Source organism: Geotrypetes seraphini, chromosome 7 (assembly GCF_902459505.1).
Source record: "Geotrypetes seraphini chromosome 7, aGeoSer1.1, whole genome shotgun sequence".
Classification (NCBI taxonomy): Eukaryota; Metazoa; Chordata; class Amphibia; order Gymnophiona; family Dermophiidae; genus Geotrypetes; species Geotrypetes seraphini.
Window position 1 is genome coordinate 86,339,803 of NC_047090.1, and position 13,973 is coordinate 86,353,775.

The following is a 13,973-nucleotide window of genomic DNA, read 5'->3' on the forward strand; positions in this document are numbered from 1 at the left end:
ACAGGGGGCTCAGCAGGGCTCGTCAGGGTTTCGGCTGTGATTGTGCTTCCCTTACTTCACATATGTGGTTCCAGGGGGGGTTGAGTATCAGTCCGACTTGGGTCTGACTGGCAGTTCGAAGATCTCAATGTTTGGAGGACTGACTGAGTCAGCTACTTCTTAGAGCTACAGCACCTTCAAAACACATGTCACAATGAGTAAGTCTATTACAGCCTCTGAACAAAATTGGAGGGGGGAGGGTGTCTGAAAAAGCTGTTTTAAAGGTTTCTGCCACTTCATCTAGGGTCCCTCACCTCTAAAATCCTGTTTTCAGAGTTTTTAAAAGTTTAGTTAGTGTTTTTGAGCCTTTTTTGTGTGGGGAGGAGGGGCACCAAAACTCTGCTGTGGTAGCCATCTTGGATTTCCAGATTTTTTTTTTTTCAAAAGTTTTCCAGACTCTTCATAACTCCTCAATTTGCCTCAAAAGTGACAGGTATGGAGTTCTCAGGCTCTTTTACCCCTAATTCATGCCAAATTTGCACAGGATGGATGCCAGAAGAGCACCCTTGTGCCATGTACCACACAGTGGATGAAGTGAAGTGGGAGCTTCAGGCTTAACCTCCCATCCAGGTCTCTAGGGCCGAGGAGACATTGGGGAGCTTGTCTGCTGGGAGAAAATATCTTTCAGAGCCCTGGAACAGCAGCTTTCCGAAGCATAGAAGCATGGAAGCTGCAGAGCCCAAGAGACCATAAGGTAGAATTACCTAAAAGGGACTCAACACTGCCTAGTAAACCCTTTTCTCTGAATTTGTGACTTGATGTGGCGAGCTTGTTTGGATAGTTGAGATCCTCATATGAGTTCTGACAGCGAGCCAGGGTTTGTGTACGAGGGCATGAGCTCCCAGACACATCTGTCCGAATTACAGATGCTGGCCAGGATCATGTGGACCTTTCTGACAGGGACTCTGAAGACAAGAACTCAGACTGTAACCCTTTGCTCTCAAAGAGCGAGTCTTCCCTGCTGAGAGATATAGGATTACAAATTGGAGTGAATACACAAGAGATGGTGGTTGCCCTTGACCAAAGGTAAGACCCTACAATATGTCAGCTGTTCAAGGCTGCCGGGCTGTTAGAGCTCATTTCTGACTCTGCAAGAGTTGCAATTAGACCCCCAGTAGGCACTGTCCACTCGGTGTTCTATCCTGAGCGGAGTAAGAGCACAACCTAAGGCATTTTCCTGGCATCCTGATATGAGTGTTTTAGTCAGAGTATTGGGATGCTCCTGAGGGCTCCTTAAAGGTAGCCAAAGCTGCATGCTATGGCACAGGAGTGTTAGCAGATGTTCATTCAGCCTAAGGTAGATTCCTTGGTGGCCTAGGTGACCAAGTGCACATCCCTGCCAGCTGAGGAAGGCGTAGTAATAAAGGATATGCAGGATTGCAATGTGGATGTGGTCCTGAAAAGGCTGTTTGAAGCTTTAGCCTTAAGGATCAAAGTAGCTGCAGCAGCTTCTTTTGTGGCACGTGCTTGTCATACCGTGATGTGTGGGCTAACCCTGGCAGAGGGGCAGGCCTTTGCCCCAGATTATGCTAGCAGGGTATTTCATTATATGTTAAGGATGTACAATAACATGGACCCCACAGTACTGTGTTTCGGTGTACATAAGCACCTACATCAGGGGGCACTGTGATATGGGATCCACAGATAAAAACTCCTTTGCAAATATGTGAGGCTGAGCTGACAAAGCACAGAGAAGTGTGTCCAAGAGCAATTGTCATATCTCAGTGACCCCTGATGCAGACGCTTATGTTCGCTGAAACAGAGTACTGGCTCTATGTTATTGTACATCCCAGACTGAAATAAACAAGACTCTTCTTCATCTTACTGGCTTTTGTGGAGTGCTCATTGTCCATTCCCACTGTCTTTTTTGCTGTTTGATACCTGTGGGTTCTTGTCCTGTTGGACTTTTGGTAGCCAGCAGGGGTGTACTACCGTCTACCTAACCAGGATGAACTGAGAGATGCAAAAAATATTATCAGAAATTAGGGAGGCCAACAAACTAGGTAAACAATAATTATGGGTCCGGGTGTTTCATTTTCAAGTTAGACTGCTGCGATGTTTACCTGACTCCGTGGTTTTGCTCCCCTGATTATGCTCTGCAAAACAGGATACTTCTGTTGGGAGAAGAGTTTGTGTATCTTAGACATTATATTTCTATCAAAATTCTTTTTTTAAGAACCAAAGTGCATCAACTGTACAATACTGATAGCAAATACAACTCCAACAAAATATGATGCACGAATGGATCAAGTATAGTATTATATCATCATCCAAGTAACTCCCTCCTAAATTCTGCCCAGGTCCCATCCTCCCTCCCTCAAAAGATCTAAATGGCCATGGTGTTGGTGTTCTTAGACACCTCAGCTATATAACATGGCCTATATACATTCCCCCTGAAAAATTAACCCCCCCCAACCCAACCCCCCTCCCTTCTCTGAATAATGCATGTGCCTAACAGGATCAATGTAAGTTTGTAAATCCATTTAGTGTGCTCTTGGTGAAAGAGTTTGTATATATTTTTCCCAGACCTGTAAAAATGCCTTTTGTTTTTTGCAGCAACCACAAACCCCATAGGATTCCCATAGCATCAGGGCATGTAATTTGTTTCACCAGTACCAAAAGGATGGAAACTGCTCTTGAAACCAATAGTTAGAATGCTCTTCTTCACCACCAAATAGGCCTTTCCCAGAAATCTGCGTTCCCCACTACTTGTACCTAAATAACAAGCTTCATGAAATAAAATTTCCAATTCTGAGTAAGAATGCATTGTAAGACCCTTTGTAAGTATTGAAAGAGAGTCATCAAAAATGCTTGTATTTGTGGGCAGCCCCAAATACCATCATAAAAAGTATTAGGGCCCAGATTACATTTATTGCATTGTGACGTGTTTGCACAACCTGCCAAAAAAGCTCTATGTTGTGAGAAATATGCTCTGTGGACTATTCTGTACTGACATTTCTGTAGTTCTGCATTGTGTGCTAGTTGTGGGATCTGAAATATCAACAAGGGGAAATTAAGAGACTGGGCTAAGAGTCTTAAATCTCGTACCCATGCTTCCTGAATCATGATACAATCTTTTTGGGGAAGATCTTGAAGCAATAATTTGTGGAGACCTGATAAGAGATACATGACCCTCCTCATCCCGCTGCAGGAGAGCTCTTACTTTAATGTTCACTGTGGGAGGCAAGTGGGTTAGACCCAGAGAATGCATATAATGTGAAACTTGACGATAAGCAAAAAAAAAATCTGAGGGATGAGTTGCCATTCGCTGGTGAAAATCTTCAAAGGTCAGGGGATGTCCATCTTCCCACGACAAGCATTCTATTAAATGAATTCCTTGTGTACTCCATCTTTGAAAAGTTGTGTTTTCTTGTCTTAGGGTAAAATCTATATTACCTACAAGGGGATGCAAGGGACTAATGGTAGCATCTTAGCTCCAACTTTTCATTAAGTTCTCACCGAAACACTTCTTGCTTACAAGGCAGCTTGTAAAATTTCACCTTATATTCTGTACTGTTTTACTGTTTTGACTATCTGAACCAGCCCTGATTAGCATTGCAATGCTGTAAAGTCTTTTTTTTTTTTAAAGCTATGTATCCCCTCCTCCTCTTTAATACACATTCTAGCCAGGCCAACCATTGCAGTAATTGCTTGTTTAGAGCTATTCTGAGTCTGTTTATTAAGGGCCATCATTGTACCAGATTAGAATTTTTAAGATGGTGATGCAAGAGAAGCATCAGTTCTATTCAAAATTAATTATAGAGAGCCAGAACAGCACTAGGCAGTGTTCCAGGTTGGGAAAGGAACCTCCTGTACACTAGCAGAAAAATCAGGTAGCAGATAAACTTATAAAAACATTAAGGAAATATATATCCATAAAAGTATTTTCTACCAGTGCTGGAAACAATGCATGAAATGGATCCAGGTGAGATTTTTTTGAGGAGTGGACAGACAAAAGGATGTTGCCACAGCGTAGGAACAAAACCATCTTGAAGGCTATGGCGAATGATAGGAAAAGGAAGTGGGATCTATGCAGATAATTTTTTAACTAAGCTGGCCAGGGATCAATGGCAGGGGATGAAGTATTCAGAGATGATATAAGAATATAAGAATTGCCACTGCTGGGTCAGACCAGTGGTCCATTGTTCCCAGCAGTCTGCTAATGCGGCAGCCCTTAAGTCAAAGACCAGAGCCCTAACTGAGACTAGCCTTACCTGCGTATGTTCTGGTTCAGCAGGAACTTGTCTAACTTTATCTTGAATCCCTAGAGGGTGTTTTCCCCTATAACAGCCTCCGGAAGAGCGTTCCAGTTTTCCACCACTCTCTGGGTGAAGAAGAACTTCCTTATGTTTGTAAGGAATCTATCCCCTTTTAGCTTTAGAGAGTGCCCTCTCGTTCTCTTTACCTTAGAGAGGGTGAACAACCTGTCTTTATCTACTAAGTCTATTCCCTTCATTATCTTGAATGTTTCGATCATGTCCCCTCTCAGTCTCCTCTTTTCAAGGGAGAAGAGGCCCAGTTTCTCTAATCTCTCACTGTACGGCAACTCCTGCAGCCCCTTAACCATTTTAGTCACTGTTCTCTGGATCCTTTCGAGTAATACCATGTCTTCATGTACGGTGACCAGTGTTAGTGGGCTTAGTTATTCTTCAAGTTCTTCGGCATCCCAACATTGTGATCCTGTTAGCCTTGGACTGGCCCAGGCATCCATAGTATGCGGATCTGGTTCATCATCTTGCGGTGGATCCTCTGCTCCTGCCTCTCTTGACTGACCTGTCTCAGTGCCCCAATCCAATGTTCGATCTGGGTCCCTTTTGTCTTACGGCTTAGCTTTTGAAAGGGCACACCTAGGTAACATAGAAACATAGAAATAGACGGCAGATAAGGGCCATGGCCCATCTAGTCTGCCCACCCTAATGTCCCTCCCCTACCTTTGCCCTGTGAATAGATCCCATGTGCCGATCCCATTTGGCCTTAAAATCAGGCACGCTGCTGGCCTCAATCACCTGTAGTGGAAGACTATTCCAGCGATCAACCACCCTTTCAGTGAAAAATAATTTCTTGGTGTCACCTCGTAGTTTCCCGCCCCTGATTTTCCACGGATGCCCTCTTGTTGACGTGGGACCCTTGAAAAAGAAGATATCTTCCTCCGCCTCGATGCGGCCCGTAAGATACTTGAACGTCTCGATCATGTCCCCCCTCTCTCTGCGCTCCTCGAGCGAGTATAGCTGTAATTTGTCAAGCCGTTCTTCGTATGGAAGATCCTTGAGTCCCAAGACCATCCGGGTGGCCATTCTCTGCACTGACTCTAGTCTCAGCACATCCTTGCGATAATGCGGCCTCCAGAATTGCACACAGTATTCCAGGTGGGGCCTCACCATGGATCTATACAATGGTATAATGACTTCTGCCTTACGGCTGACGAAACCCCTTCGTATGCAACCCATGATTTGTCTTGCCTTGGACGAAGCCTGCTCCACTTGATTGGCAGACTTCATGTCCTCACTGACGATTACCCCCAAGTCTCGTTCTGCTACCATTTTTGCTAGGATCTCGCCATTAAGGGTATAAGACTTGCATGGATTTTGGCTGCCCAGGTGCATAACTTTGCATTTTTTGGCATTGAAGTTGAGTTGCCATGTCCTAGACCAGCGTTCCAGTAGGAGTAGGTCGTGCATCATGTTGTCGGGCATTGAATCTTCGTCTGTTGTGCATTTGCCCACTACATTACTTAGTTTGGCGTCATCGGCGAATAATGTTATTTTACCTCGAAGCCCTTCTGCCAAGTCCCTTGGTTATTCAGATAATCTCCACTCTTTTGCGGACGGCCAAATTTCTCAAGCCTCCCTTTCGCCGTCTGTTCCATCTTGGGATCTTAATCTGGTCTTGTCTGGGCTGGTGCGCCCACCCTTTGAGCCTTTGGGTGCCTACTCGTTAAAGGACCTTACTCTTAAAGCGATCTTTTTAGTTGCTATTACATCTGCGAGAACGGGTTTCTGAGCTGCAGGCTTTTTCTTGTAGGCCTCCCTTTCTGGAGTTTTCTCAGGAGCGCAGGGTGTTGCAGCCAGTTCCTTCTTTTCTACCGAAGGTGGTTTTGCCTTTTCATGTTAACCAATCCATAGATCTCTTGGTTTTGGTGATAAGGGGGGGGGGGGGGGCTCTGGAGCAGAGACAGTTGCGCCAGTTGGATGTCTATTGGGTCCTTCGTTCTTATGTTCAGCAGACCCAGGAGTTCTGCGGATCATCTTTTTGTCATTCTGGTAGGTCCTTGTAAGGGGGATGGCGCTTCTAAGGCTACCATTGCTTGGTGGATTAAGGAGATTTTTTCTTCCACATACCTTCTACAGAACAAGCCTCTTCCGGAATTTTTCAAGACTTGGGGTCTGGAAGCCTCTTGGGCTGAGTCTTCTCTTGTGCCTCCAGTGGACATTTGTAAGGCTGCAGTTTGGTCTTCTCTGCACTCTTTTATTCGCCACTACCGTGTGGTCGTTCATGAGCATCAAGACGCGGTGTTCAGTGAGTGGGTTCTGGTGTCGGCCCTTCAGGGGTCCTACCCTTGATGGGTACTGCTTTGGTACATCTCATCAGTTAAGAACTGTACCGGTCTAGAGAGTGAGAAAGAAGGAAAAACTAGGTTCTTACCTGCTAATTTTCTTTCTTTTAGTCTCTCTAGACTGGTACATTTCCCCACCTTATCTGTCTTTCTGCAGTGATTGCGGTTTTTGTTCGCGTGCAGATTTTTGCTTTTCTGCAGATTCTAGTATTTTTCTAGGGCCGGTGAGATAGAAGAACAGCGGCTATGGCTCAGCTGGCATAGCTGGTGAGCTGTGGGGATATTTCACTGCAGGGTTTTGATTCTATACATTTTCCAACAGCATTACTATATGTTTGTTATTTTATTCTCCTGTTCGGAGTGTTATTACTGTTACATGTTAGTTTTTTCTTAGTTCTTGGCTATTCGGCAGACTGGTTTTGGAGGGGGAGCCTCAGCTAATATACCACAACCAAAGTTTTGGTCTCAGTCTCCACCTGCTGGCCACAATGAACTATTTTCTTCATTTCAAATTTCTTTAGAATTCTAGTGTCTAACGGACTTTTATATTTTTATTTTTATTTAATTTGAGTTTTTCCATTGTATTGTTAGGGATGTGCATTTTGCTTTAAAAGTGTAGCTGAAGAGAGATCAATGTATTCTTGTTAGGATGTTTCTAATCTTATTTTACCACTATCTTTATTTTTAATTCTCTACTATTTATTAATTGTTCTTCTCAGGTACTTTAGTTAGATTGTGAGCCTTCGGGACAGTAAGGGAATTTCTAAGTACCTATCTTACTTATTTTATTTTATTATATTCCTTAATGTATATTTTCTGTAAACCGCTTCGAAACCTCACGGTTATTAGCGGTATATAAGAATTAAATTAAATTAAATTACTGATCAGTTAAGAACTGTACCGGTCTAGAGAGACTAAAAGAAAGAAAATTAGCAGGTAAGAACCTAATTTCTCCTTTTGTGCTTGTTTACCTCTTCTTTACAGTTTATTTGCATTTTCCAATATTACATCAAACAAAACATTTGAATAGTAAACGGGATTGCATAGGAAAAAACATATAACAATATGTAATGATCAGAAAATAGAGAGAGGTAATAAAATCAGACCATGATCCTAGAGCCTTGCTTCTCTAAACTTTTATTTCATTTATTTCTGTTTAGAATGGTTCAGATTTCAAACTTGGTGAGGGATATACTTTGTTTATCTTTTCCAGGATATTGTAAATACCATCATCAAGCACTGTTCCCCTCAGTTTTTCTCTCTTGGTCTGCCTGGTGCTACTCTTCTTATTATGGATTTTATTGCTGCAGCTGGGAGAGTAGCTACATCCGCCTCTCTCAATGTAAGTATTCAGCATTTTTCATTCAGACATTCTCCTATCAATGCAGAAATGTGTGGTTTACAATATCAGTAAGTGCAAGGCAGACGCAGGATCCATGTAGAACAGAGGTACATAAGCTCTGTCCTCAAGAGTCACAACTCAGTTGGGTTTTCAGGAATTGTCAAGAATTTTGATAAAGTATATGCATGAGAAGCATTTGTATGTTTTGCCTACATTGTATGAAATACTGTATGTCATGCGTGCTCAGTATGGAAATCCCAAAAATCTAATTGGGTGATGGCCCTCAAGGATCAAGGTTGTGCATCCTTAATATTGAAGATTCTATTTTCTTAGATGCATGTAAATGAGGGAAGAGTTATTTGGGGGTGACATTTTAGGGACTTGGTTGCTCATAGCAGAGGGAGCAGTAGAAACCATCCCAATGGTACTTAATGCTCTTCAGTCATTAATTATTGAAGTTCTAGAACAAAACACAACCTGAAGACATGTTTCCCTTTTTTGTTAAATTAACATTTTTGGTTGAAAATGAAGACAATTATGTGGCCATTGTTAAATTTAATGCCAAGTTACCTTGCAGTTTAAACCCACTTAAGAATTTTCACCCCAGAAAACAAAACGGGGATTATTATAATGCCCCTGTATTGATAGCCATTCATCTGTACCTGGAATATTGTATACAGTTCTGGTTGCTACATCTCAAAAGAAGTTGCTCTTTTTTTTTTTTTTTTAATATTTTTATTAAACAAAGATTATTGAATGGACAAAGGAAACAAAGCAATACACTGGCAACATATGGAGACACAATAACAGGGCGAAACCCTTACACGCTATAGAGAGGGGGGCCAAAAACCACACTAACCCCCTAAGTTACCAGTCCCCAGGGCCACAGGAACAACAAATCCAGTGCAGTGGGTAAAAAAAAAAAAGAGATAGACCGTTCAATAAGTTCCACTTTTTAACATAAGAAAAGAGTGGCTCCCCAGGAAGCCCAGCCATATAACCATCCACACCCACACTCATACCACCCCCCAAAACCCCTCCCCATTCTCCCTCCCCCAACTGAGTGATCTAGAGTCAAAAGAAAAGAGTCATAAGGAGCTGACCTCCAGCAATGTTGCCTCCCAAAGAGACCGGTATAATCGGTGGGAAGGGGATACCCCCCTTGGGCTATATAATGTTCCCAGTGAGCCACTTCTGCAAGGGACTGCTTCCATCCCAGCACCTCAGGGGCAGTCTCATCCATCCACAGCGGGAGCACTCCCCATTTAGCCACCAACAGAGCAGTGTAGAGAAAGCGCCAGTGCTCCTTACCCAGGTCCTGATCCAACACCTCCCCCTCGCAGCCCAAGGCAAGAAGCAAGTAAGAACACTGAAAGGTATCTGGGCCAGGAAATCCAACACCCCATTCCAGTAAGCACTCAGTATTGGGCACTCAAGCATCATGTGGAGAAGGGTCCCTTTTATGTGCTTACACTTAACACACTCAGCCGATTCCCAGAGACCCGCCCGTGCTCTCCTGTCCCTGGTAAAATATGTACAGTGCAATAATTTAAACTGGAGTTCCTGCAATTGTGCATTCCGGACCCCCCTAGCAATTAGAGAGAAGCAGGTCCCCAGGATCTCAACACTGATAGGTTCCCCCAGCTCCTCAGTCCACCGAGATGCCAAGGTGCCTAACTGTGAATCCGCTCTCTTCTCCCTCGCCAAGCTATACCACATAGATAAAGAGTTCAGAGAAGCAGGAAGTGAAAAAAAATAGTTGGTCTATCCTTAAAAAACTAGAGCCCAAGGGATTACTCCTGCAGCGTGCCTCGATGTAATGAGATACGCAAAGAAAGGCATATTAGGTAAGGACCAGTACCGTCAGAGCTCTGTATAAGAGCGGAAAACTACGCCACTGGTGGGGGACACGGAACATAACCCAGACAGAGACCAGGACCAAAACGCTTCTTCATGCCGTGAGCCCCCCATCCCCGGGGGAAACTTAGGGTTGCCACAAATGTACTGAAGGGCCCAGTTGTTCTGGCCTCTCCCTATACGCTGCTGCCACCAGAGCAGGGCCCGCCGCAGCGGGTCCAGCCAAACTGAATTGCAGCCCACTTTAGGTCTCTGCCACCAGGGGAGATCCAAGCACGCTACGGCACAATAAGGGGCCACCCAGGAATCAAAAAGTCCCTAGGGGGCAAACCGCGAACTAGAGGTAGCGAGCTCATGCATCCAGCGCATCAAAGTGGCAACGTTGTATAACCTGAGGTCCGGCAGCGCCAAGCCTCACCGAGATCGGCTCTGGGTGAGATGCCAATAACCAACCCGACCCCTTGAGCCAGATTGGGATCATCTGTAGCCAGGATCCAAGATGTCACCACCTGCTTAGGAAGACTGATCAAACCCCAAGACTACTTCCCGATGCTTCTTATCCACGTTGGGACGAACGACACTGCCAGGAACTCCCCATAGAAGATACCTGAAGACTTTAGAACCCTGGGTGAGAAGCTGAAGCAGATGGAAGCACAGGTGGTCTTCTCCTCCATCCTTCCAGTGAGTGACAAGGGGAGAGCTTGGGAAGAACGTATCCAGAGGACCAATGAGTGGCTACGCGGATGGTGCAAAGAGATGAACTTTGGCTTCTTAGACCACGGAGAGGTACTTCAAGGACTACAGGGATCAGATGGGCTACACCTGACCAGAAGAGGGAAGAACGTCTTTGAACGATGTCTGGCTCACCTACTCCGGAAGGCTTTAAACTAGGAGAGCTGGGGGAGGGGACCCACTCTCATCCTCATAAGGTAAATAACTCCATCTATGAGTCTGAGGTAAGTATCTGCGTCAAAGACAGGATTGAGGGGGACAAACTAACTCGAACGGGAAAATCTCCATGCAGACCGGACAAACATAGAGAATGGAAGGCTATGTATGTTAATGCATGTAGTTTGGACAATAAAATTCTGGAATTGGAAACAGAAATGAGAAATACCAACCTGGATGTGGTAGCGATAACGGAAACCTGGTTATCGGAATCCCATGACTGGGATATGGCTATACCAGGATATAACTTTCTCCATCGAGACAGAGAAGACAAAACCGGAGGAGGGGAACACTATATATCAGAGAGGACATCAAAGTTACCAGGATCATAGACGTCAAGTATACCGGGGAATCACTCTGGGTGAACCTTGCCAGAGGCAACGACAAATGCCTGTATCTTGGTGTTGTATACAGACCTCCAAGACAACAAGACAACATAGACAAAGAACTAATCGAAGACATTGAGACCATCACTCTGCGTGGAGACACTGTGCTGTTGGGGGACTTCAATATGCCTGATGTAGACTAGAACAAACTTTCCACTACGACCAGTGGCAGCAGGAGGCTACTAGCCTCCAAACGAGGATCACACCTCAAACAGATGATACTGGAGCCCACCAGGGATCAGGCGATCCTGGACCTGTTGCTCACCAATGGTGACAGTGTCACAAAGGTTTCTGCATTGGCCTCCAGTGACCATAACATGGTGTGGTTTCGCCTCAGGAAGGGAGTCACTAGGTCAAATACATCGACAAAGGTCCTTAACTTTAAGGGAGCTAACTTCCAGAGCATGGGAGATTATGTCTATGAGGCACTGCAAAACCGGGACACAACGGACAGTGTGGAGGTAATGTGGTCGGCTCTGAAATCTACCCTACAGGAAGCAACCAACATCTACATAAAGACTGTGAGTAAACGACGGAGAAATAACAGACCCCAATGGTTCTCAGCGGAGATCTCGGAACTAGTTAAGCAGAAGAAAAGAGCATTTGTATCCTACAAAAAACGACTGGAAGCTAAAGAAGCTAAACAAGCCTATCTGGTAAAATCTAGAACTGTTAAAACAGCAGTCAGGAATGCCAAACTCCGGATGGAAGAGAATATAGTAGGCATGTAAACAAAGAGGATAAATCCTTTTTCAGGTATTTTAGAGACAGAAAAAGGAATACAGACGGGATTGTGCGCCTAAGGAAACCTAACGGTAACTATGTAGATTCGGACTCAGACAAAGCCGAACTACTCAATGGATACTTCCGCTCGGTCTTTACATGTGAGGCGCCGGGATCTGGACCGCTGCCGCAAACAAGGGTGTGCTCGGAGGACCCGTTACGGGATTTTGAATTTACCGCGAGCAATGTATACTATGAGCTTTCGAGGCTAAAAGTGAACAAAGCAATGGGGCCAGATAATCTGCACCCCAGAGTACTTCGAGAACTGAGAGATGTCCTGGCAGAGCTGTTATCTGAACTTTTAAATCTTTCCCTAAACAAGGGAAAAGTCCCCATGGACTGGAAAACTGCTAACGTCATTCCGCTCCACAAAAAGGGATGCAGGTCAGAGGCTGAAAATTACAGACCAGTGAGTCTCACATCAATAGTGTGTAAACTTTTGGAAATGTTGATTAAAAACAGATTGGATACGATTCTAGATGATGAGAAGCTGAAGGACCCTCAGCAGCATGGGTTCACGAAGGGAAGGTCTGGTCAGTCCAATCTGATAAGCTTCTTTGACTGGGTAACGAAACAACTGGACAGGGGGGGAATCCCTGGATATCGTGTATTTAGACTTAAGTAAAGCCTTTGATAGTGTCCCACACCGTAGGTTATTAAACAAGATGAAAGCAATGGGATTAGGAGAAACTTTGACTGCATGGGTTAAAGACTGGCTCAGTGGTAGACTTCAGAGGGTAGTGGTAAATGGTACCCCCTCAGAAACATCGGCTGTGACCAGTGGAGTGCCGCAGGGCTCGGTCTTGGGTCCGATACTGTTTAATATCTTTGTACATTATTCGCCAATGACGCTAAGCTATGTAACATGGTTGACAGTGCAACCATGCCCGACACTATGAGGCAGGACCTACTTTTACTGGAACAATGGTCTAAAACTTGGCAACTTAGCTTTAATGCCAAAAAGTGTAAGGTTATGCACCTTGGAAGCGGTAACCCCAGCAGAACATAGACCCTGAACGGGGAAACCTTAACAATAACCGTCGAAGAATGGGATCTGGGTGTAATCATTAGCGAAGATATGGCTACTCAGGTGGAGAAAGCTTCGGCCAAGGCTAAACGAATGTTGGGTTGCATCCGAAGAAGTTTTGTCAGCCGAAAACCTGAAGTCATAATGCTGTTGTACAGGTCCATGGTGAGACCTCATCTGGAGTACTGTGTTCAGTTTTGGAGGCCACATTATCAAAAAGACGTGAAGAGAATTGAATCGGTCCAGCGAATAGCCACCAAGATGGTCTCAGGACTCAAGGATCTCCCATATGAAGAGCATCTAAGCAGGCTACAGCTATATTCTCTCGAAGAACGCAGAGAGAGAGGAGACATGATAGAAACGTTCAAATATCTTACAGGCCGTATCGAGGTGGAGGAAGATATCTTTTTTCTTACGGGTCCCACTGCAACAAGAGGGCATCAGCTCAAACTCAAGGGTGGGAGATTTCATGGTGATATCAGGAAGTACTTCTTCACCTAAAGGGTGGTTGATCGTTGGAATGGCCTTCCACGTCAGGTAGTTGAGGCCAGCAACGTGCTCGACTTCAAGAAACGATGGGATAAACATGTGGGTTCACTTCGGGAAATTGCTTAGGGGAGTGTTCTTTTAAGGGGAGGGTTCTTTTGAGTGGGCAGACGTGTTGGGCCGACGGCCCTTTTCTGCCGTCATATTCTATGTTTCTATGGGTACAAGATCTTGGGAAGCAAGACCATTTTGACCAATGTGATGCGCCCTGAAAGTGATAAGGGGAGATCCCCCCCCAGTGATAAGGGGAGATCCCCAGGCGTCGCAGAGTTGTGTTAGGTTGGTCACGATATTATGGTGATACACACAGGTCCAATCCGCACTGAGAAAAATCCCTAAATATTTAATCTTTCCTGCAGCCCAACGAAAGGGGAGAGTAGGCAAAGATCGGGAATCACAGGACGAAGACAGATTTACCAAAATTAATACAAAGGCCCGAAAAAGACCCGTACAGGGCGATAAGATGGGTAATAAAAGGGAGAGACACCTGGG

At 44.8% G+C, this 13,973-nt stretch overlaps 1 protein-coding gene across 9 annotated transcripts in view; it reads left to right on the forward strand.

Moving 5' to 3' along the window:
* Nucleotides 1-13,973, forward strand: part of RALGAPA1 (Ral GTPase activating protein catalytic subunit alpha 1) — a 678,446-nt gene that overhangs the window by 252,642 nt on the left and 411,831 nt on the right. For all 9 annotated transcript variants that reach the window (XM_033952521.1, XM_033952520.1, XM_033952524.1 and 6 more), the window contains one exon: nucleotides 7,806-7,934. In XM_033952521.1, coding sequence (XP_033808412.1) covers nucleotides 7,806-7,934 — 129 coding nt within the window. The remainder of the gene's footprint in view (nucleotides 1-7,805; nucleotides 7,935-13,973) is intronic.